Source organism: Miniopterus schreibersii, assembly GCF_964146895.1.
Source record: "Miniopterus schreibersii genome assembly, chromosome: X".
NCBI classification, from domain to species: Eukaryota; Metazoa; Chordata; class Mammalia; order Chiroptera; family Miniopteridae; genus Miniopterus; species Miniopterus schreibersii.
This window is the reverse complement of record NC_138104.1, coordinates 93,669,347-93,692,674: the sequence shown is the minus strand read 5'-3', so window position 1 is coordinate 93,692,674 and position 23,328 is coordinate 93,669,347. Positions and strand designations below refer to the sequence as shown.

General features: G+C 40.8%; 1 protein-coding gene across 1 annotated transcript; it reads left to right on the top strand.

Moving 5' to 3' along the window:
• The first annotated feature begins 21 nt into the window (after window positions 1-21).
• Window positions 22-23,060, top strand: LOC308550813 (uncharacterized protein CXorf58). Its single transcript, XM_081125081.1, has 9 exons — window positions 22-247; window positions 2,930-3,065; window positions 4,095-4,194; window positions 6,023-6,117; window positions 6,543-6,654; window positions 14,216-14,347; window positions 18,462-18,691; window positions 21,078-21,237; window positions 21,932-23,060. Exons 2-9 carry the CDS (start codon window positions 2,950-2,952, stop codon window positions 22,106-22,108), a joined length of 1,122 nt encoding a protein of 373 aa, XP_080981207.1. The 5' UTR covers window positions 22-247; window positions 2,930-2,949; the 3' UTR covers window positions 22,109-23,060.
• Window positions 23,061-23,328: the final 268 nt, after the last annotated feature.

The following is a 23,328-nucleotide window of genomic DNA, read 5'->3' as shown; positions in this document are numbered from 1 at the left end:
CGGTTGCTAGGCGGCCAGAAAGCGCCAGTTCGGCGTGGGCGACACCAGGCGGAGCGAGGAGGGACGGCCGGCCGCCTCGCGGCGCTGAGAATCTGCTTTCGCCGGCCTGATTGGCAGCCCCGCGGCGTGGGCTGGGAATCCTCTGCGCGCCGCCGCCGGGCGGGGGCGCCCGATGGGCCTCGGGCGGCTCGGGAAGCCCCTGCGCCGGAAGCCGCTGACTTCGGGGCCTGGATTTTCCTCGCGAAAGGTTTTCAGAATTTTTCTTTACCGTTTCTGAGCTCTTAAACTAACCTGCTGCGGCCTTTAGTCCCTTGTTTTCTCTTTGATATACCGAAGTGTATGCCCCTCGCTGGGAATCAAATGTTGGTCCCTTAATTCTAGTAGAAATAAGTAATAAGGACAGTTATGTTATTAACGAGAATAGTAAGCACTAACGTGGCGTTTACGACGTGCCCAGCTCAGTCCTAAACCCCTTACACATGCTTATCTAATCTTTTCAACGACCAAAGTAGGTGGGCACGATTATTATTCCCGACCTAATAGATGAGGAAACTGAGGCACAGAGAAGTAATCTGTACAAGGCCACAAAGAAGGAAAGTGGGAGGCCAGAATCCAAAGCTAGGTAGTTTGCCTTTAAAGCCTGTGATCTCGCGTAATTGCTACAGTATGTCATAATGGGTGGGTGTTTCATATTTCATAATGTATTTCACTTCCTAACTCCATAGAAACTCATCCAGGCGGGCATCCGGAAGATTGGGGAGGTTTGTATGGTGGCCCTCTAGTGTCACTGCCCTCTAGTCAAAGGCCACTTGGAACACCACTGTGGTTGAACAAGTTGGGTTTATTTCTTATTGCTTCTAGGAAAACATACACTTTGGGAAACAGTGGGGCATCTCCGTAAGAGGGTGTTAGATGATTTATCTATTATAGCATTTGGGCTTCCTTGGGTGATTTGGGGGTGAGGTCAAGGAAGCGGGGCTTTGCTCTGGATTGGGTGTCCTTAGGAAGCCAGGGTAACACCAAACCCCAGCTGAGTGCCAGGCCAGCTCCCAGATGTTAAGGGCTGCTTTTCTCTTCAAGTGAATTGTATATTCCATGCCACCCCCATCTATATCCCTAAGGAGAAATATTGAGAAGACTCTGAAGGCTCTACATTAGAAGTGGAATGACATGTGTATATAAAAATGTGAAGCATAGTGATCAATTAGGACAGGAGTTCTTAATTCAGGAAGTATGTGAACTTGGACAGGGAAAAATTACAACTTTATTTTACTAACCTCCAACTGAACTTTAGCATTTCTTTCAATTATAGTGTAGGCAACAAACCACAGTAATATCAGCAGTACCTGTGACTTTGCTATAGAGAAAGCACAGATATCTTCATATCATGTTCTAGTCATGGACAATTTCTTGAGATAACATTTCTACTCATTACCACTTCACAAGTACAGTAGTGATTAGAGCTCTCATTTTATTTAATGCATAAAAACACATATTTCTATAATTTTGTTTTTGAAAATATTGCAACAATGATTTCAATATAATTGGAGTTTTTTGTAATCCTATATTTTATGTTATGCATTTTAAAAAATACTTTTTATTGATTTCAGAGAGAGGAAGGAAAAGGGAGGGAGTCATGATGAGAGAGAGTCATTGATCGGCTGCCTCCTGCACGCCCCCTTCTGGGGATTGAGCACACAATCAGGGCATGTGCCCTGACTAGGAATTGAACCATGACCTCCTGGTTCATGGGTCAATGCTTAACCACTGAGCCATGCCAGCCAGGCAATCTTATGCATTTTTAAAAGCATAGTTCTTGGAAGGAGTCTGTCCATAGGAGGTCCGTCCACACACCAAAAGAAAAGATAAAGAGCCTCTGCTTTAATAGAAGAGACTAAGCAGTGACTGCCACCAGCAAACATCAACTCATCCTAAGAATTTGAGAACTGCATCCAAATTAGAGTAATGCATCAAAGGATAGAAAAACAGAGATGGAATCAGATCATTTAGTACACACCTTCTCACTTTACCAAGGCGGGACCTATGTTACTGAGAGGTTAAGAAACTTGCCCAAAGTTTCAGTTATTCCATGACACAACCAGGGTGGAAAATTTTTAGACAAGCATGTAAACCCCCCCCCCCCGCTAGGCATTGGGGAGTCCCATAGTTAGCAAGATGCCTCCTGCCCTCAATAAGCTTGTTGGGGTGACAGCCAAGAAAACATATTATAATGCCATATGAGAAGTACTGTAAAAGGAAAACATATGCAGTATTATGGGACCTTGGAGACAGGAGTGAGCAATTCTGTAAGAGGTAGAAAACAAGAGAAGAGGCATCAATTAGCTGGGGTCTTCAAGGATGAATTGATGTTTGCTGGTGGCAGGGGAGTCATTCCAGGTAGAGGACATGGCATGACCAGTGGTCCAGAGCTGTAAAACATTGACTGATTTTGGCAAGAAGTTCTTGTTCTCCCAGATTGTAGAGAGGAATGTTGATGCAAGTTGATATTTTGAGATTTGAAAGAAAGAATGGAACTAGGTTGTGAAAAGGCTTGAACGGCATTCTTAGGAGTCTGGACTTCAGCTTAGAGGAAATGAGGTGTTCCTGAAAGATTTTAAGTTGGGGAGTGATAAGGTTGGATTATTGCTCTAAAAAGTTAACTCCAGCTGTAGCGTGGAGAATGAACAGGAGGAGAAATAGCCTGGAGACAGGAAGACCAGTTAGAAGGCGACTGGATAGATCCCCTTGTCTTTCCCACATTCCTCCTAATATTTTTAATACACAAAGACTGTAAACTGTAAGCAATATTAAGGGATACATAATGCCTTCCTTTTTAAGGGGTTCTGAAATTAGTGGAACACTTGAGTCTCATCCAAGCAGTGTAATAATATAGATTATGACCTCAAATGCTTAATTTATGTACTTTCAGAGTGCTTCATTATAAGAAAAATGAATCATTCCACAAAGGTAGCCATCACTGGTGTTCAGAAATCATTTCATCCAAGGTTGGTAAAAGGCCGCAAAATATCTTTGTCAAATACTGAAGAGACAAAGACAGTATCACTGTAAGTAGCCAGCCATCTTTCTCACCTTGTATCATTTTCTGCAACTAAATTGTTTACATACAGTATTTACCTAGCTAACATCAAACACTTCTTATTTTGTAAATTATAGGGGTTTTTGTGTGTTTTAAAATTACTTTCAAATTGAATAATTATTATAATTATAGTATTTCATAATTTACAAAGCATATTAATGCACATCTCTTTGATCCTGACAACCCTGTGAAGCAGTCTTATTATTACATTTTATAAGTGAGGAAGCCACAACTGGGAGAAGGTAAGTGGTTTGCAGAAGGCTAGACAGCTAATAAATGGCATTGGCTCAGATTCAAAGGCTTGTTTCCATACGCCAGGCCTTTTCTACTCTGCGCCTTGTAGTCTGCATTTTGCCAGCCAATGGTGAAGTTACACAACACCTCTCTTTGCGCTTTAGCCTGTAGTGGGTAATGATGGGGTTGGGGGGTTGGGGAGGGGGAGATCCCTGCTACCAGTTAGTGCTGGGACATGATCAAGGTAAAATAATTCCCTGACCTTGCTGGGATGACCCTGGTTCAAGCGTAGATCACAGAGGAGTTTCTTTTCCAGAACATGGTCATCTGCTCCCAGAAGAGAATTGGGCCTACTGTAAACTTCAGCGATTCCACATTCTATTTTCTTAGCACTGGAACCAGTTGGACGGTGTTTTTAAGAACTAACTGCAGCGGAATCATTTTAGGTCATGGATGTTTTTAGAAAACAAATTTGTCTCCTCACACGTTATTTATAATATATGTGCCTTTTGATGATAAAGTTTTAGCCAGGATGTTTTTTTAATCTCAAGAGAAATATTCTCAAGTATTTCATATCCTCATTCTAACTAGATTCTGCAAATGACCAGTTCCAATTACCACATCCAAATGTTCCTCATTAGGTCAGCCTTAGGGTGGGGGGTGGGGAGGTGCAGAAGGAGGAAGCATAAATTCAGAGTTCCCCAAGATTTTAGGAAAATGAAAGCGACTTCACAAATCTTAACCTCTTTTTCCCCCCTCTCAGAACTGATGAAGATATTTCAGCTCTAACAATACAAAGAGCCTGGCTATCTCATATGGACAAGACAATATTTCAACTCCTAAAGCACACAATTTGTGCAGCCGTATGTATTTTGTTTTGTGTTTTCGCTGACAGATTTAATTACTTATCAAGCTAAAATATCTGTTAAGTAAGGATAAAGCATGTAACCTTTTTTTTTCTCTCCAATTTAAATCCAATATTATTGCATAGGGTTCTGAGATTGCTTCTTTGATTAGCCCTAAATGGATATTTCTGGATTTATTTTTAACATAGGTGACTGTTACTTCTTTTTCTGAAACCCACATGATATTTATTGTAAAATTCGGTTTCTTATTTGAAGATGTGAGACAGTGATCATCCAACAAGAAAAATCTCTGAATGAAAAGTGCCCTCACCTTCCACCCAGCAATTTCACTTCTAGGACTCTCTTCCGCAATATATGTACCATTTCACTGCAGCATTGTTTGTAACGGCAAAGAAAGTAAACCATATAATGTTCATCCATATGATGCTGGGTAAATAAGTGTTGGTGCTATCCTGGTGTTAAACCTCAAAGCTTTGCCTATGGTTCTGCAGTAGAAAGATGGCTAAGATATTGTGTTAATGAAACAGGCAAGTGCAGAAGAGTATGAATAATATGGTCCTCTTTGAGTAAAAAATGCATACCCCCCACACCCCCCAAAAAACAACTCTGGCAACCCTGGCAGAATATTAGGACTTCCTACATATAGTACCAAATATTCTCCTAATAAAATCACTCATTATGACAGTAGTCTATATTTAGTAATAGTCACATTAAGGGGATTTTAGCCCCTCTGAAAAAGTCATAAAATCTGAGCAGTGTGTATACTTCCTCACCATCTGACCCACAGACCCATTTGTGATGTCAGTGAAAACCCACCCAGGTCAACTTGGGACACTGCAGGTTCATTGTCCATTGTCTTCCCGTATGGAACTTGTATTTAACTATCGTAATACTGGTTTTGTTATTTTAGATTCTTTTAGTAACAGAAAGAAGGAAATGAATAATTTTTAAAAATCTGTTATCCTAATGCTTCAAGTTACTACCTTACATTAATAATGCTTTGTCATTTTAAAAGCCCTTTGGTGTACATTTTTATGTGATTGTCATAGGCATAAATGTTGGGCAGGGTCATATGGGGGGAGAAGTGGGGACTTCAAAGTCAAACAGATCAACATTTGAATCCTGGCTTCCCCACTTACTACCTGCATGCCTTTAGATAAGTTGCAGACACTGCCAGAGCCTCAGCCTGTTCATTTGTAAAATGGGAATGATAATATTCAAGGACTATTGCTGAGCCGTAAGGATTCAATGAGGTTATGCATATAAGGCACCTAACGCGGTATGTGGTATATGAAAAGTACTTAAAAGCTAGGAAGAGTACTATTATCGGCCTCATTTTACAATGATTCATTCAGTATCAAATGGTTGTTAAGCACCTGCTGTGGTCCAGGCCCTGTCCCACATGCTGGGAATACAGTGGGAAAGAAGGACACGGCGCCTACCTTTATTAAGCCTACAGTCGAGTAGGAGATAAAAAGTTTATAGTTAATTACAATACCTGGAGAGAACAGTGCCTGGGGTCTTGAGGAGGAACACACACCCGAACTGGGAGGCCAAAAGCATGAAGTCATTGGCTCCAGGCTACAAAATTTATCTTCTTAAGTCCTCATAACTTCTCAGTATATAATTCCAAAGCAAATGCGTTCTTATTTACATTTATTACGTGAAGCAACTGAGATGTAAGTGGAGAAGCCAAGACTAGAACCCAGGTCTTCAGAACTCCAAGTCTGGTGTACTGTTCACGTTATGCCGCCTCTGTTATTTTCAGCCAATTGCATCTGGGCAGGGTATCACCTTCCATTTATGGCACCATCATCTGTTTCAGGAATATTGTGTGACACATGAAATACTGAAGAATGTTTGCCCCTTAGAGGCCAAGCTTGTTAAAGATCCTAGCATGACGTGTAAAGTTAGATTCAGGTAATGTTTCTACGCTGATTTATTTCAAGAAGTACTTGGTTAATATGAAGAAATTTTAGAAATTTATTTTCTTAAGTCCTCATAACTTCTCAGTATATAATTCCAGAGCAAATGCGTTCTTATTTACATTTATTATGTGAAGAAACTGAGGCATGCATGACTCCTGGGCCAAACGCTGCCTTGAGAGTGGCTCTCACATCCCATGGTGTGTCCAGTCTGACACACATGAGAATAGTTGTGAGCACACACACATAAATGTGGCTCTTTCATCTTCTGTAACCTATTTCATTACCATTTTGTTCTGTGCTCTGGCATAGCCTTTACTCTGCATGCAAGAAACTATGTAAACTATCTTAAGCACACGGGGGAGAAGTAACTGGGCCCCAAACCTGATGCCAAATGACACATTTTTGGTCTTATTTCAGATTTAGTGGTGAAACATTTCCACCTTTTATTGTGTTTAAAATTTTTCTACATACTGGAGGCCATGGTTACAAGTATTTCAGCGGAAAAAATATGTTAAAGCCGTCAAGTAAGGTGATGTTTCACGATGTACATTTTATATTATTTAGCTTCCTATATATCTTAACATCATAACATAGATATGTAGTATCTGGATTGCATTTAAGTATACGGACTAAGTTATTTTACCATTAAACATCCCAGTAGGCAGTTAGTATTTTTTAAGCATATGTTTCAAAGCATCTCTGTTTATTAGCTAAAAAAGATTTGGAATAATTACTATATAAGACCGTAGAAAATATCCAATGGTATTCTTTGTATTACATTTTTGGTTTGTTAATACAGGGGTGGACAAAAGTAGGTTAATAATAATAATAATACAAGAATAAACGGTACTCACAACTATAAACCTACTTTTGCCCACCCCTGTAATGGACTAAAGTGGCCAGTTGGTCAGGGCTTTAAAATTATGCACAACATTTGATGCAGTTTTGTCTTAATGACATTTTATCATTGTTTCTTCAATTCTGGTAGCATATTTAGAAAACCAGCGCTGGATTATTGGAAATGAACTTTTAAAATGTTTATCCTTTTTCATATGCGTTCTTATACTTTTAAGTTTCATGATTATTCAACAAAATGTCTACAGCATAGGAATCCCCTGAGGATCTTGTTTAAACTGAACTTTCTGATTCAGTAGGTCTGGGATGGGGCCTCAGTCTACCCAGCTCCCAGGTGCTGCCACTGCTGCTGGTCCATGGATGACACTTTTTAAAAAATATATGTTTTTATTGATTTTTAGAGAGGAAGGGAGAGGGATAGAGAGATAGAAACATCGATGAGAGAGAAACATCATCGATCAGCTGCTTCCTGCACACCTCCTACTGGGGATCGAGCCCAAAACCTGGGCATGTGCCCTGACCAGGAATCGAACCAGTGACCTCTTGGTTCCTGGGTCAACACTCAGCCACTGAGCCATACCTGCCAGACAGTGAATCACACTTTTATTTATTTATTTATTTTTAAATGTCTTTATTGATTTCAGAGAGAGGAAGGGAGAGGGAGAGAGATAGAAACATCAATGATGAGGAGTCATTGATCCGCTGCCTCCTGCATGCCCCCCACTGGGGATCAAGCCCACAACCCAGGCATGTGCCCCGACTAGGAATCGAACCACGATCTCCTGGATCCTGGGTCGATGCTCAGCCTCTGAGCCACGCCGGCTTGGCTGGACCACACTTTTAATAGCAGGGATCTACAGCACAGGTTTTTCTCCTTTGGCCCTTATATAGGACTATAAATGAGTAAAAATAAATGTGTACACTCTCATATTTAGCCTTTTATAAACCATAAATCAAAGGTTATTTTCCTATAGCCTTCTGGAAGTGTTTTACATGAAAAGTATGGCCCATCTGAAATAATCAGTAATGGCATGAATTCAGGATAGAAGACCACACAGCCTGGCAGTTTCTGATCAGCTCTAGCCTGTGTGGCATTTATTCTCCAAAGAGTATTAGAAAAGGAAAAGAGACTGCTTTTCTCTGTTGTAAGGCTACGTCATAGAAAATGTAACTCAGTTTCAGAAATGTATCAAGTGGATTATGTGTTTTCATGTAGAATATGGTGTTTCAGAAACATTCATATTTGTTCATTTATATAGGATGACTTCAAATGCGAAAGTAAATGTTTATTCTACGTTCATACCACATTTATCTACAGAATGAGCTTGCTTAGAGTTCGCCTATAAAATAGCATCAGTTGCTGCTTTTCTGAGGTTACGTAATGGGGCCTTTCCAGGAACTGAAATTCTCCTGGGTCAGCTCCTGGAGGCCCCTACTGTCCCCAGGCTGGAGCAAACGAGAGCCTTGGACGCTGTGACTGGAAAGCGCTGTGTGTATATTAAAACTCATAAAAATGCTGTATAATAACTTAAAATTTTATTTAAATTACAAAGTAACTTTTTTAAAAGGAAATCCCGCAGAGATTTTTTTTAAAAAGGAAAGTATGCCTGCTCTGGCCAGTTTGGCTCAGTGGTTGGAGCGTCTGCCCATGGACTAAAGGGTCCTGGGTTGGATTCGGGCCAAGGGCACGTACCTCAGTTGCAGGCTCAATCCCCGGCCCAGGTTGGGACACATGTGGGAGGCAACCAATCGATGTCTCTCTCTCTCTCTCTCTCTCTCTCTCTCTCTCTCTCCAACTCTCTCTGGAAAGCAATGGGAAAAAATATATTCTTAGCTGAGGATAAAAAAAAAAAGGAGGAAAAAAAATATGCCCTTCTGCATTTCTTCTCTGTGCTGCAACTTTCACCCTGGAGTGATTACTGTTAACAGTTTGCTGTGTAGCCTTCATTTTTTGCCCATGAAAATACACACACAAATATATTTTTTAAATTTTTTGTTCTTATTGTTCATTCAGCTTGAATTTTTCACTAAACATTATAAGGGTTTTAAATGATTAGGACATACCCAGTTTGGAGAGGATGTTTAGGGTTCCTTTTTCCCTTTAGTTTAACTTCAAAACAAACTCTGGTAACACTTGGATTAATGGTTGATAGAAGTGGAATTTTTCTCACTATAAGTTTACTCAACTCCTTTGCTCTTTGAATGTAGAAACTGTGTCTTTAGCAAACTTATCCAACTTTCCTAAGTTTATTTATTTCTTAATATGAAAGAAATAAGTCAGTTTTAGTCCATTCAGATGTTTAATCTAAGTTCACTTACAAAGGAGGGGTGTTTCACAGATTGTTGTTGTTGTTCTAGCTTCTTTCTTGTTTTTATTGTCATTTCTAGTTTCATTTCCTTATCATTTTAAAAAATATGTCTTTATTGATTTCAGAGAGAGGAAGGGAGAGGGGGAGAGAGAGAGAGAAACATCAATGATGAGAGTCACTGATTGGCTGCCTCCCGAATGCCCCCTGCTGGGGATTGAGCCCGCAACCCGGGCATGTGCCCTGACTGGGAATCAAACCTTGATCTCCTGGATCACTGGTCGATGCTCAACCACTGAGCCACACTGGCTGGGCTCCTTATCATTTTCCAATGGCATATTTCATATATTCATACACACAGAAAAACAAAAAGCAAAAACAAGTGAAAGGATGTAGAATAGCTTAACAAACTTTGGAGGAGAAGAACAGATTCAGAAAATTTACATTACCTGATTTTAAGACCTAAAAAGCCACAGTAATCCCGGCAGTGTAGTGATAACATAAAGAGAGACATGCAGATCAATGAGATAGAATAGAGAATTCAGAAATAGACCTACACATAGACAATCAATTGATTTTCCTCAAAGGTGCCAAGGCAGTTCAAATGATGCTAGAACAATTGGATAGCCATGTGTACAAAAAAGAGATCTTGTTTCAGTTACCTACTTTGATGATCTATTTTCAGAGCAATGCTTATTTACAGAGGGTTGTCACTGTAGTTAGTCCACAAACTATATTTAGAATATTCTAAAGCCTTGCTACTCAAAGTGTGGTCTACAGACCCACAACACTGGCATCCCCTGGGACTTATTAACATGCAGACTCTCAGGCCCCACCCCAGACTCACTGAATCAGCATCTGCATTTTAACAAGACTCCCAGGTGATTGTGGGCACAATATATTTTGACGAGTACTGTCCTAAAGGTGCCCCCACCATGGCCTGGAAAACTTCTGGGTAACTGACAATTCTTTTTTTTTTTTTTTTTATCCTTACCAGAGGATTTTTTCCCCACTGCTTTTCAGAGAGAGTAGAAGTGAGAGAGAGAGAGAAACATCGATGTGAGAGAGACACCTTGATTGGTTGCCTCCTGCACGAGCCCCGGCTGGGGCCGGGGATGGAGCCCGCAACCAAGGTCTGTGCCCTTGACCAGAATCGAACCCGAAACCCTTCATTCCACAGGCCAGTGTTCTAACCGCTGAGCCAAACCAGCTAGGGCCTGACAATTTTTAAACATTAACATTCAGTAACTGTTATTTTAAATTGAAGATCCTGTTCTTTTTGAGGATTGTGCATTTATGTAAAAAGGAAAAAATTAGTAATAGCTGCCCTTATTGAACACCATCAAGTATGATGTTAAACATTTTATGTGCATTACTCTTTAATTCTCATAAACTCTAGAATGTATCCTGTTATTATCTTCATTTGAAAGAGACTAAGTATTAGTCCAGCCAGTGTGGTTCAGTGGTTGAGCATCCACCCATGAATCAAGAGGTCACCAGTTCGATGGCCGGTGGCCACATGCCTAGTTGCGGGCTTGGTCCCCCATGGGGGGCATGCAGGAGGCAGCCGATCAGTGATGTTTCTCTCTCATAGGTGTTTCTATCTCTCTCTCCCTCTCTCTAAAAATCAATAAAAACATATTTTTAAAAAACAATTTAAAGAGATTAAGTAACTTGTCTAAGGTCTCATGACTAGGAAGTGAAGGAAGTGACATCAAGACCCAGTGAGCCTGACTCCAGAGCCCATGCCGTTAACCACTGCTGAGTCAGGAAGCCCACTGAGTGCGCTCTCATATGGCCCCTGATAACATGTTCCTGTTTTCCTGTGAGGAAGCTGAAACTCGGAGAGGCTTGTCGGCACAACTGAGACTCGGACACTTCTCCATGTACTCTGCACATTTTGAGGCGCTTATGGTGGTTTTATTAATTCTGAGCCTGTGTATAATTGAACTGTTTCAAACCAAGAAACTTCTCATGCAGAGGTACTAGCTATCACTGCCTCCGTGAGGGAGAATTCCCAGCCGGGCGGGGAAGAGACTTGAGATGTTAGAGTAACTTGATAAGCCCAATTATGGATCTAGGCCAGCAAGGAGCCACAGGGCTGGGGGGGCTTCTGGGCCACATTGAGGCTGGGTATCAGGGGAGGTGTCAAATTTAGAGATGCCCCCTCTGACCCTTTGAGTCGCCCACTAAGAATGGAACCTGCCTCTTGAGCCCTAGTCTGACTGGCAGCTATCCTGGAATCCTTGCTTAGTACTCACCCTTCCCTTTCTTTTGGGGCTGCACTCTTCTTTCCAGCCCTTCCTATCCAGAAGCACTTTCCTGAACCAGCCACACGTAGTAGATGTATGGGAAAGAACATCTTGGCCACTGGAGGGCAAACTTTCTTCAAACCCCTGTCACAGGCGGCAGCAAGCCTGCCCCGTGCTACCAGGTGTAGGGATTTTCTGGCTGAGACACTGGGCTGGGCCTGACACAGCTGAGCCACACAGCCGAGGCACCGTACAAATAAACTAGGCTTCGGGAGACTGGGGGGGGCTGAGTGGAGTACAGTAGGGAGGAACTAACAAGAAATGCCTTTTTAAGTCACTTGTTCTAAAGTCAAATATAATTATATCTAAAGAAATGCTCGAAGCAGAAGTTAAATGGTTTTCCAGACCTGTTCAGTGTCTATGTGCTTTTACCTTTAGTGGCACTGTGGGAATCGTTCATTAGAACCCACAGAAAATTAATTGCAGGAAAGCATAATGGAGATATGTGCCAATGCTGCCTTTAGTTTAGCTGCATAGTGCAGAGAGAAGCTAATACAATGGAAAACCAAAACGGTCTGCCTAAAGGGCAGTTCCATCACATTTTCAGTAAACTATCTCTCCCTTTAGTGCATTAGAAATAAAACTACAACCATTTGAATACAGGGTAGGGCAAAAGTAGGTTTACAGTTCGTATGGAAAAGAATACAATAATTAATAAATAACAATACAAGAATAAACTGTGTTTCGCATACTCACAACTGTAAGCCTACTTTTGCCCCACCCTGTATTTTATTTTTCATATGTGTCTGTGTTGTAAGCTTTGAAACTTAAAAAATAAAAAAGGAATATTCTAGATAACAAAAGTGAGAATTGAAATAGAAAATACATCAAGGCTTGCTGTTGTATTGTATGGTGAGTAAAAAGAACAGATTCTGAGTTTCAGTCCTGTCTCAAAGACTCCTCTATGGCTTTGTATCAGCGACATATAACACAAGAGTTCCCGTACGTGCACCGACATCACATTGTGAGATACACAGGAAAAGAGAGACTGATCTGGAATGAAACGGTATTTGAATTTTCATCTACGCCAGTCTCCCTTCCCATAAGCATACCCTTTGTGGCCAGAAGCACAGACACGTAGTACAGATAGGTGCTAGAAGAGGCAGCACATACTTAGAGGGAGTGGGAAGGAGGGTGGGGAGTCCTTAAGGCTCTACTCAGTCCGTGTATAGCTCTTAGCCCAAGGAGAGATGTGCATGGAAGAGTTTGGCACAGATAGGGCCAGGCAGGATTTGAGCCTCAGCATGTTCTGTGATTTTTCCATCTTTGCTCTCTCACGTCCTTTCCTTGAGTACCAAATGTAAAAAACCCTTTGTTTGCCAATCTTTGGCTACTGAGAATGAAGTCTGAAGAAGAGGGAGGTCTGAGCAATCTGAAACGAACATGTCTGCATTTGGGGGCCATATATTAACTAACACGTAAAAGAGAGTTGGCCCAGTAACACCTTTTATTGCAATTCGTAGGCCAACCTATTTAATAACCAGATAAATTTTCTCTGCATGAACAGCACAAATGGCATTATAGGTTTGTTTGGTTTTTTTAAGGGAAAAGAATATTTTTCAGGGGGTAAAAAACATCTTTTAAAAACTGGTCCTCGCCCTGGCCAGGTAGCTCAGTTGGTTGGAGCAACCTCCCGAACACAGAAAGTTCGCAGGTTAGATTCCCAGTCAGGGCAAACACCTAGGTTGTGGGTTCGATCCCCAGTCAGGGCAGGTAGGGGAGGCAACCAATAGATGTTTCTCTCTTACATCGATATTTCTTTCTCTCTCTCTTCCTCTCTCTCTAAAATCTGTAATAACATCCTCGGATGAGAATTATTAAAAATTTAAAAGCTGGTCCTCCAAGGATTGTAGACTCAGCTACTCCTCTAGCTACATTGTAAAACTATGTAGACTCCCCCAGCTGGTTTTGCTCAGTGGTTAGAGTGTTGGCCTGAAGACAGAAGGGTGCTGGGTTCTATTCCAGCCAACGGCATGTAGCTCGGTTGCAGGCTCAATCCCTGGCCCTGGTTGGGGCACATGCGGGAGGCAACCAAGCAGTGTTTCTCTCACATTGATGTTTCTCCCTCTCCCTTCCACTCTCTCTGAAAAGCAATAGAAAAAGTATCCTTGGGTGAGCATTAAGAAATAATAATAATAGCCCGGCCGGGCGTGGCTCAGCGGTTGAGCATTGACCTAGGATCCAGGCAATCGGGGTTCAATTCCCGGTCAGGGCACATACCCGGGTTGCGGGCTCAATCAATGACTCTCTCATCATTGATGTTTCTGTCTCTCCCTCTCCTTTCCTCTCTCTGAAATCAATAAAGATATATTTTTTAAAAAAAGAAATAATAATAATAAACTGTAGATATGGTTATGGAAACAAATTTTAAGTGGTTTTCTAAATCCCTATATAATATTTTCTTTGTAAATACAGTTCACATATTGAATAGCAAGCTACTAGAAGAAAGGAAGAATATTTGGATCAGTGAAATAGTCAAAACCGCAGGATTCAGAATAAAAAAAAAATTAAAAAAAGAATATTTGATGTATTTCTCAGAAAAATATGTAAAGTGTATGCTGATAATTATTGCTATTATACTACTATTTTAAAAGTCTATTTTCTGTTTTCTTTATAGGCCTCAACTGATGCTTTCAAAATAATGGGGAGAAAGAAATTTTATGAACAAATTATGGAAGATGAACGTCTTTCCCAGAAGTTCAAAATAACTGATGAAATAGATATTGTCACCGTGCAAGATTACATGAAAGTAAGGAATTTAGATTTAGATATTGAAAACAAACAACAATAACAAAAAGCCTTCTGACTCTGTCCTCCAAGAATAATACCTTTTTTATTGTGGTAAAATATACACAGCATAGCCCTGCCCGGTGTGGCTCAGTTGGTTGGGTATCATCCCATGCGTCAAAAGGTTGCCAGTGCGATTCCCTGTCAGGGCACATTTCCAGATTGCGGGCTCAATCCCCAGTAGGGTGTGCAGGAGGCAGCCAGTTGATGTTGATGTTTCTCCTTCATCAATCAATCAGTCTCTCTCTCTCTCTCTCTCTCTCTCTCTCTCTCTCTCTCTCTCTCTCCCTCCCTCCCCCCTCCCCCTCCCCCTCTCCCTCTCTCTCTCTAAAATCAATAAAAAACATATTTTTTAAAAAAGCAGTGGGCCTTGGTGACAGGGCGGTAAGCTAAAGGAAGGTAACCAACATGGCACCTAGCTTTCTGGTTTGCATAACTGATAGGACAGCAGTGCTGAATCAGGGAACTTAAACTCGATACCTTAATAATAATCATAGCAAATGCTAATGTACAGTGATGCGCCACTTAGCAACAGGGATACATTCTGAGAAATGCATCATTAGGTGATTTGGGCATTGTGCAAACATCATAGAGTGCACTTACACAAACCTAGATGGTGTAGCTTGCTGCTACAATTTTATGTGTTGTACTTTCATATAACTGGCAGTGCGGTAAGTTTGTTTACAGCAGCATCACCACAAACACATGAGCAATGCATTGTGCTATGATGATATAGTGGCTACAGTGTCACTAGGTGAAAGGAGTTTTTCAGCTCTGCTATAATCTTATGGGACCACCATCATATATGTGGTCTGTCGTTGACCAAAACATCATTATGTGGTGCATGACTGTAATACCAACTCCTTTTATCCTCATAACAACCCTAAGAGATAGGTACTATTATTACCCCATTTCACACATTCCAAAGAACAAGGGATCCCAAAATTCTAGGTCATAATAACAATACATGGCCTTAACTGTTCACTCATCTGCTTCAGTGTGAAACATGAAATTAATAAAGTGCTTAGAGACTCCCAATTCTTTTTTCTTTATTCTAAAGCATTAACCTAGAAGATTAGGGCATTGGACCAGGAAATAAGTCGAGCTTGGGGGTGCCAACTATCTTTGCCAAGGACATGGGGCTCATACTTACAGATTGTGACTATGCCAAAGATTAGTGACATAAAAAGAAGTCCTCAGGTTGACATACTGGAAGAGAGAGAGATGGTGATTACTGATGCTTATTGAGCCCTTTATGGACAGCACAGATTTTAGCTCTTTATATGCATATTATCTCCTTTAATCTTCAAGTTTATAAATTATGTGACCCATTAACAGGTGAGAAAAATTGAGTTTAATGAGATTTTTAAAAGTTGCCCAAGGTCACATAGCTAATAAGTACAGAGCAGTGCTGAGATGTTTACCCATCTGACTAGTCCACTCTAGGGAAATAAAATATACAGGCAGTCCTCACTGTACACAGTAGTGCAGGACCATAAAAATGACCACGCACACTGAAATCATGCAAAGCAAATATTATAATCAATGGGGAAAATTGTGATTGTTCCATGCCTTCAAAAAAATCTCATCACAACATTAGAAGCTCTCTTGCTATCTGTTGTACATATATAGGAAAATGAAAAAAATAAAACCCAAAAGATTTAGTTAGTACACTATAAAACATTGAGAAGTAAAGTGTTCCATTTCTTTGTAAAAAACTTAAACTTATTAACTGTGAACATACTGAAAACCATTGAACTATACACTTTAAATAGGCGAATTGTAAGGGATGCAAATCTCAATAAAGCTACTAAAAACCAGTTGAGAGTAGTTTAAAGTGCTTGTCTTCTGTTCTTATACAACTTACAATACCAGTGAGCATCTTCTCTGTGCCTTGGCAAGTTGTCATACTTCTTTTTTAAGTTTGGATCACCCAGCAACATTTTATCCTTTGGACTTTAAAATTTTTTAATTGATTTGAGAGAGAGAGGAAGGGAGAGAGAGACAGAAACATCGATTTGTCGGGCCGCTCGTTTATGCATTCATTGGTTGCTGCTTGTATGTGCCCTGACCTCGGATTCAACCCGCAACCCTGGCGCGTGGGGATGATGCGCTGCCCAGCTGAGCCACCCGGCCAGGGCTTAGCCTTTGGACTTTAAGTGCTATGATATACCTCAGAGTCCTTTTACTGTGAAGTGTCTTTTTTGCCGGAGTTGCTTCCTCCGGGGCAGCTTGACCCTTTTTGTTCCAGCCACTTTCCTCATTTATGTTGGTAAGTTCACTGTCAGTCACCAGGCTCTTCGGGCTGCCTGTGTGCAGTCCCTTGAATGGTGGCAGCATCAACATCCCCGCAGTCACCTGTTTCTTCTGCAACTCCATTTACATTCTATTTGAATTTCACTTCCAGCATTACCACTTTTTGTTTCTTTTTTGGCTTTTCCCTCTTTTGATTGTTATTTTTCTTGTCACTGGGAGACAGAGAGGCAACACAGCTACATACTTTGCTGTCTGTGTGTGAAGTAAATAACAGATCCCCAGTAACCAGTCATTGACACACTTGGAAAGAAGGGACGTGATTGGTCACTAATCACCATCCACATCTGTTATTTATGTAGCGATCTGTGGACTGAGGAGCTAGCAGCAGAGTTTTCCTTTATGCAGTTGCTCGATTACACTGTGGTAACTGAAATTTGAACCATGTTGTTGGAGGACTGGGCTTATTCAACTAAATAGTGGTAATTGAAATTCATGCATGCCTAAATAGCACAAAGGGAGAACTATCTGCACGTGTGTGCGTGCGTGTGCACACCCTGACTGCCTAGCTGCTATTCCATTTCCCAGCATCATAGATCCCTCTTCTTTATTCCTCTCTCTTAGGTGACCATGTATGAGGTTCAATTGATTATACATATTTGCACTTTTAAAATTCCTAATCTTATGTTTTAAATATTTTTAAAAGAAAAGGGGGATTTCTATAAATATTTCAAATGAAAATAGTGAAATTTACCACTTAGCACCAGAGATGAGCTCATTATTTCTAAAAAGGCTTAGGCAAATGTCATCTCAACCCAAGCATGTCATGAAGGAGCACTACCAGGTATGCAGATCACATAGCTATTACCAGTTTTTAGGCTCATCCTGCGTTTAATTTCTCTGAGTTATATTTGCCATTAAAATGTTTATGCATTAAAGAAATATGTAGTGGGTGTGGTGCCGTGTGACAGGGATTCTGCCTTCCCAGAGAGGAGCTAAGATGTACACAGACAGCTAAAACATCAAGTAGTCAGTAATGAGAGTCATAGAAGAGAGATGCCAATAAAATTCAGAGATGCTCTTTAAAAAATATATATATATATATATATATATATATATATATATATATATATATATATATTTTTTTTTTTTTTTACTGATTTCAGAGAGAAGAAGGGAGAGGGGGAGAGAGAGAAACATCAATGATGAGAGAGTCATTCATCGGCTGCCTCCTGCACACCCCTGACTGGGGATCGAGCCCTCAACCCTGGCATGTGCCCTGACCAGGAATTGAACCTCGATCTCCTGGATCCTAGGTCTACGATCAAGTGCTGAGCCATGTCAGCCAGGCAAGGAATGCTTTTTGAATGAAGTGACATTTGAGTGGAACCTTGGGAAATGTGTCTAAAACCATTCTAGAGCACCCACAACCAATCATTCTTAATTGGTTTTTTTCCATATGCAGGGTGGGGCAAAAGTTGGTTTATACTTGTTCATATGGAAAATAATACAATAATTAAGAAATAATAGCCCAGCTGGGGTGGCTCAGTGGTTGAGCATTGACCTCTGAACCAGGAGGTCATGGTTCGATTTCTGGTCAGAGCACATGCCCAGGTTGCGGGCTAGATCCCCAGTCGGGGACATGCAGGAGGCAACTGATGGATGATGTTCCTCATCGATGTTTCTATCTCTCTATCCCTCTCCCTTCCTCTCTCTCTAAAAAACAATTTTTAAAATATTTTTTATAAAAGAAATAATAATACAAGAATAAACTGTGTTTCACGTACTCACAACTGTAAACCTACTTTTGTCCGACCCTGCAGTATTCCAGTCTTCTTGATAAGACCCCTGCATCTTCTGGTGGAAGAAATAACTGTTGGAGAAGATTAAGCCTCAGAAACATTCCCAGGACAATGATAATGTATGACATAGTTGATTATGCAGAGTCTGGAGTAATCTCAAACCGTCTGAAGAAAGAAATGAAGTATCTGTTACAGAGACCGCGAACAGAAGAGATGCGTCAGAACCAGCTGCGGATTGTTTCTGAAGTTAGGTAAAAGTGGTCCCTCACTGAGGCTACAATACAAGGCACATTTCTGAAAATGTTCCCATTCTGCCAAATAGCTCGCGGAAGATAATAATAGGGCATATGGGAAAAATAGGAGTGAGGCAGACTGCTCAAAACTTATGCAACTTTGTAAACAGAGCAGCAAAAAGGACCATTGCTGCCTGGGGGAGATAACTTGTACCAGCGGACAGGCAGTTCAGAATGGCTGGAGGCACCACGGCATATGTAAAAAATGTACAATAGGGTAGGGATGCTGGCAACTCTTTAATTAGAACAAGTAGTGGGCACTGAGATAGTGCAGATGGAAGTGGTTGCCTTTTTTTAAAAAAATATATATCTTTATTGATTTCAGGGAGAGGGAGAGAGAGAGAGAGACAGAAACATCAATGATGAGAGAGTCATTGATCGGCTGCCTCCTGCACCCCCCACTGGGGATCGAGCCCACAACCCGGGCATGTGCCCTCACCGGGAATCAAACCACTATCTCCTGGATCCTAGGGTGATGCTCAGCCGTTGAGCAACACCGGCCGGGCAGTGGTTGCCTCTTAAGTGGATATGAGAGGCAGTGCGACTTGCCAAGAAGCAAGAGCCACCCAAGGTGGGGAGCAGGATGGAGGACAGTAAGGGTGGGCTGTGGGGGTGGGGTGTCTCTCTGGGAAGAGAGCCCTAGGTGCAGGTGCTAACTGTTGTTTTTATAAACACAGCCAGAGGGCTCCCATTGCCCATGCTGCACAGAGCTAAGGACTTTTTCCTTTCTCCTGAAGGTTATGATTCTGCTGTTGCTATTCTGGCTCGCCTTGCCAAGGATAAATTGCAAATAAATTACAGTGGCATTATCCCCTTCTTTACCAATAGCATGTGAGCCAATTCACATTATAGAAACGTGTGTTGCAGCAAAACAGACTGTATTATGATCTGAAATAACATGAACAGAATATGCCTGCTCCAATTATATTTCTTTTTTCTTCCTATTACCGAGTCTCACCTAGCCCGTCTTGTTTACAGATTAAGCTTGCTTTCTTAAGAAAAAGAGATAAGGAGACTAAAGAGGACCCATTGGTAGTACATTTTCACACTGTCATATTTGAAATGAAAAATACTCCATTAGTACCTGAAGAAGACACTGGTGACCTGTTGTCACACAAACACACTGGGTTGTTGTTGTTTTTTCAGGAGTAGAGATGAGTGTTGCTGACCCAATAACATAATTTAGCCCATTTATTTTTATGAGCAAGACTATATGTTTGCCAGACAGATGGCCTGGTGTAGAGTGCAGTCTGTCATCATGAAATAGATTTTCTCTCACTCATCCATATAAACACTGAATATAGAACTTAACCCTATTACCACCAAGGTCAAATAAATGATGTCATTTTCTCTGCCACCATATATAACCCTAGACTCCTTGCTATTTGGACTTATGCTACTGATTATCCAAGAATGAGTTGCCTTATAGAGCCAAATAAATAGCCAAGTTCTAAATCAATTGAAGGGGGGGAAGGACTTTCCTAAAGGCTCCTTTGAATGTCGTCTTAGTTTGGGATTTCCCAGAAGCAAACCATGAGACAAGGATTTGAATATGAGTAGTTTACTTGGGAGGTGATCCCAGGAACCACTGATAAGACGGGGTAGAGAAGTGAAACAGGGAAGGGCAGGCAGCCAAAACAGTGTGTGTTAGCAAGCAGGTTCCCACTGTAGGTAACTGGAGCTGAATCTCTCCTGGGAATGCCTGAGCCAGTACAGAGCATGCAACTCAAGTTATCCCACAGGCGGCAAAGGAGTTGGGATATTTGCACACCAGCACCCATTGGTCACTGGTTAAGGGTTGCTTAGGAGAAGAGGTATTACTTCTCTGGCAGTTTCCCCGCACATGGGTTCTTGTTTTCACAAGAAAGCTCTCAGGCTGAGTGAGGTCAGTGCCAGCAGTTGGAAGTTGGGCCTATGTGCCCTGCAGTGGTAAGGCCAAGGGGCCTATCCTATGGGCATGGTACCAACTATGTCTGAGCCCAACACTGATTTTAGAAGTTTGGTTTTTTTTCAGCCATTATGAAATTTAATACCTTTTTGTGTTAGTATATGGTTTAAAAACAAGATTCAAATGGCTACTACATGGTATCTTCCAGGAAAACTGATACCACGTTTTAGAATTTTTATCATTATTATCATCAGTGTCTTCATGACACATAAAGAGCTGTGCTATGTAACTCAAGCAGAAATGAAAACTTTGGCCTAAAAATATATACACAGTATTGGTGCAAGTACTGAGATCTCTGATATATTTGCTAGAGGATGCTTTAATAAAAGGTGGAACTTGCTGTACATTTAACTTTTACTTTGTGCAATTTTTCTGTCTGTAATAAATATTTCCTAGGTACTCATCGCTGTCAAGTAGTCAACGTTTATATCGGCCCTGTCAACCGCAAAGTCTAGTTAAACATCTAGGTCTCCGGTCCAAGCAAGCGCAAATGAAAAATGAAAAAATGAGAAAAGCTCATGAGATGGAGAAAGGAGCAAACACTTCTGTGGGCACTGTAAGTTTAGCTTGTACTGAATTCATTGTTTTGACGGTATGCAAACTGCAAGTAATTCTATTAGTAATTCTAACCTACAAGTTCAAGGCTGAAACACCTTTGTTATATACCTTGAATAGTATGAAGCTACATTTCTCTTGGTAACGCATAGTTTTGAAATTCTTAAACCTGATTAATACCAGCTGTTTTGGCTTCACATCAGCATGAGCTGGCAAAAAATCCAACAACCCTGTGTATATTGACACTGATGAGTCAGCAGGTCTCTAATGGTGCTTTTCTCAGAGTGGAAGTCATTTCTATCTGAACTTCTTAAAAGCCATCCTGTGAATCTAATGAACAGAATAAACTGATGAACAAAATAGAGACAGAGACATGCATACATGGAACAGACTGACAGCTGTCAGAGGGAAGAGGGGCGGGGGCTGGGTGGAGGTGGGGGGGTGAGGACATCTGTAATAGTGTCAACAATAAAAATAAAGTTAAAAAACAGTAGTGTGTAAATTCTGCCTCGGTATACCCCTGCATCATAGGAATATTTATAATGAACATGTACTCATGCATTGCTTTGTAGTTTTTAAAAAATATGCTATAATTTTTTTTGAGGTGGAGCGAAATAGCAAAAGTTAAATATGAAAACAAAGTAGTAAAAAACAACTATAAAATACTTTCTGCTTTCATTTCTAATTCTACCTAGGGACCTCGGGCAGGCAGACCAGATACCAAGGAACAACGAACGGTTGTCTTCTCCACCCCATCTTTTGACATAGTGAAAATTAAGGAACTCAAGTCAGATGACAGATTGGGGAAAAACAAAGATGAACCGTTTGCGTGGCGTCAAGAATTGTATATTCATCGTTACCCACCATTTTAATGCGCAGCCAATTGAAAGAAGACCAAGTGATTGCCTGGTTGGCTTGTGCGCCTGTAAATGATGAGTATGAGTACTAAAGACCAGCACAACACAAACTCGGCCTCAGTGTGCTCTCTTAACCAAACGTGCGACAGAGTTTTAAGCCCTTTTTGTATTACCATGGGTACAAATATTTTTTGCTGGCAGAATTTTAACCTGAATAGATTATTTTAACTAGATGCCCTCAAACTAGCCATACACAGTTTTGTTCGAGAAATGATGAGTATATTAATCCCTGGCACTTTTATTCAATTTTGATTTTCCTTCATTTTTTAAAAGTATCTGAACAAGCCATGCATAGCATAAATATTAGAATTTGCAGAATATAAGGCTGCTCTGGAGTCAGCCTGCAGTGTCTTTTTTTTTTTTTTTTTTTTAGTAGCATATTGTTTTTATAGAACAGCTTGTGATTGACCTATTCTCAATTATAATACAATTAATAATGAATTTGTTGCTACATTCAGTGTGACACAGCATATGTAATCGTTACTGAGCATTGCAAACAGTCGGGACAGAATTTTGCATCTGCTCAAATGTTGTACTCTGGATATTTTCCAAGTATGAAGGCTGTTTTGTGTAGTATTTATCAATATCCTTTTAATTGATAAATTCTCATGCCTGATATAGTACAAAGTATTGATATTTTTGTGATCCAGTGTAGTGGATGATATCAAACTTTACCAGAGGCTGTGATAGTTAAACAAAGGACATTATTTATTTAACTTTAAAAATACAATTTTTGATATTGTTTAATGTTTAAAATATGGAGGTTGGTTGCTGCTTTAACTCAGGCCAAGCAGGCTATAAATGGATCTCATTCTCTGCTAAAACATTCCCTTAAATGATGAAGAATATTGGAGTCAATGTGTATGATTCTCACTAGAATATATTTAACATAAACATGTACTTTTTTAATTTTGGGAGTACGTTTATTAAAGCTGGGGACAGTGAAACAAGGAAAGGCTTAGGATAGAAGGAGCTTAAGGGGGCCTTGGGAACAGGCTCAAGGGGTTAGCCTGGGAGGAGCTGCCACTGCCCATTGCTCCCCTGGTTGCAAGTCTTGTGGGACCCTTAGAGTTTAGGAGATGCACACCTGTGGGGGAAGGGAAAGGTTCGGGCGTGCCCCTGGGAGGGAGAGCACTAAGCCTGTACTCTTCAATATTAATATATCCTCATTTGAT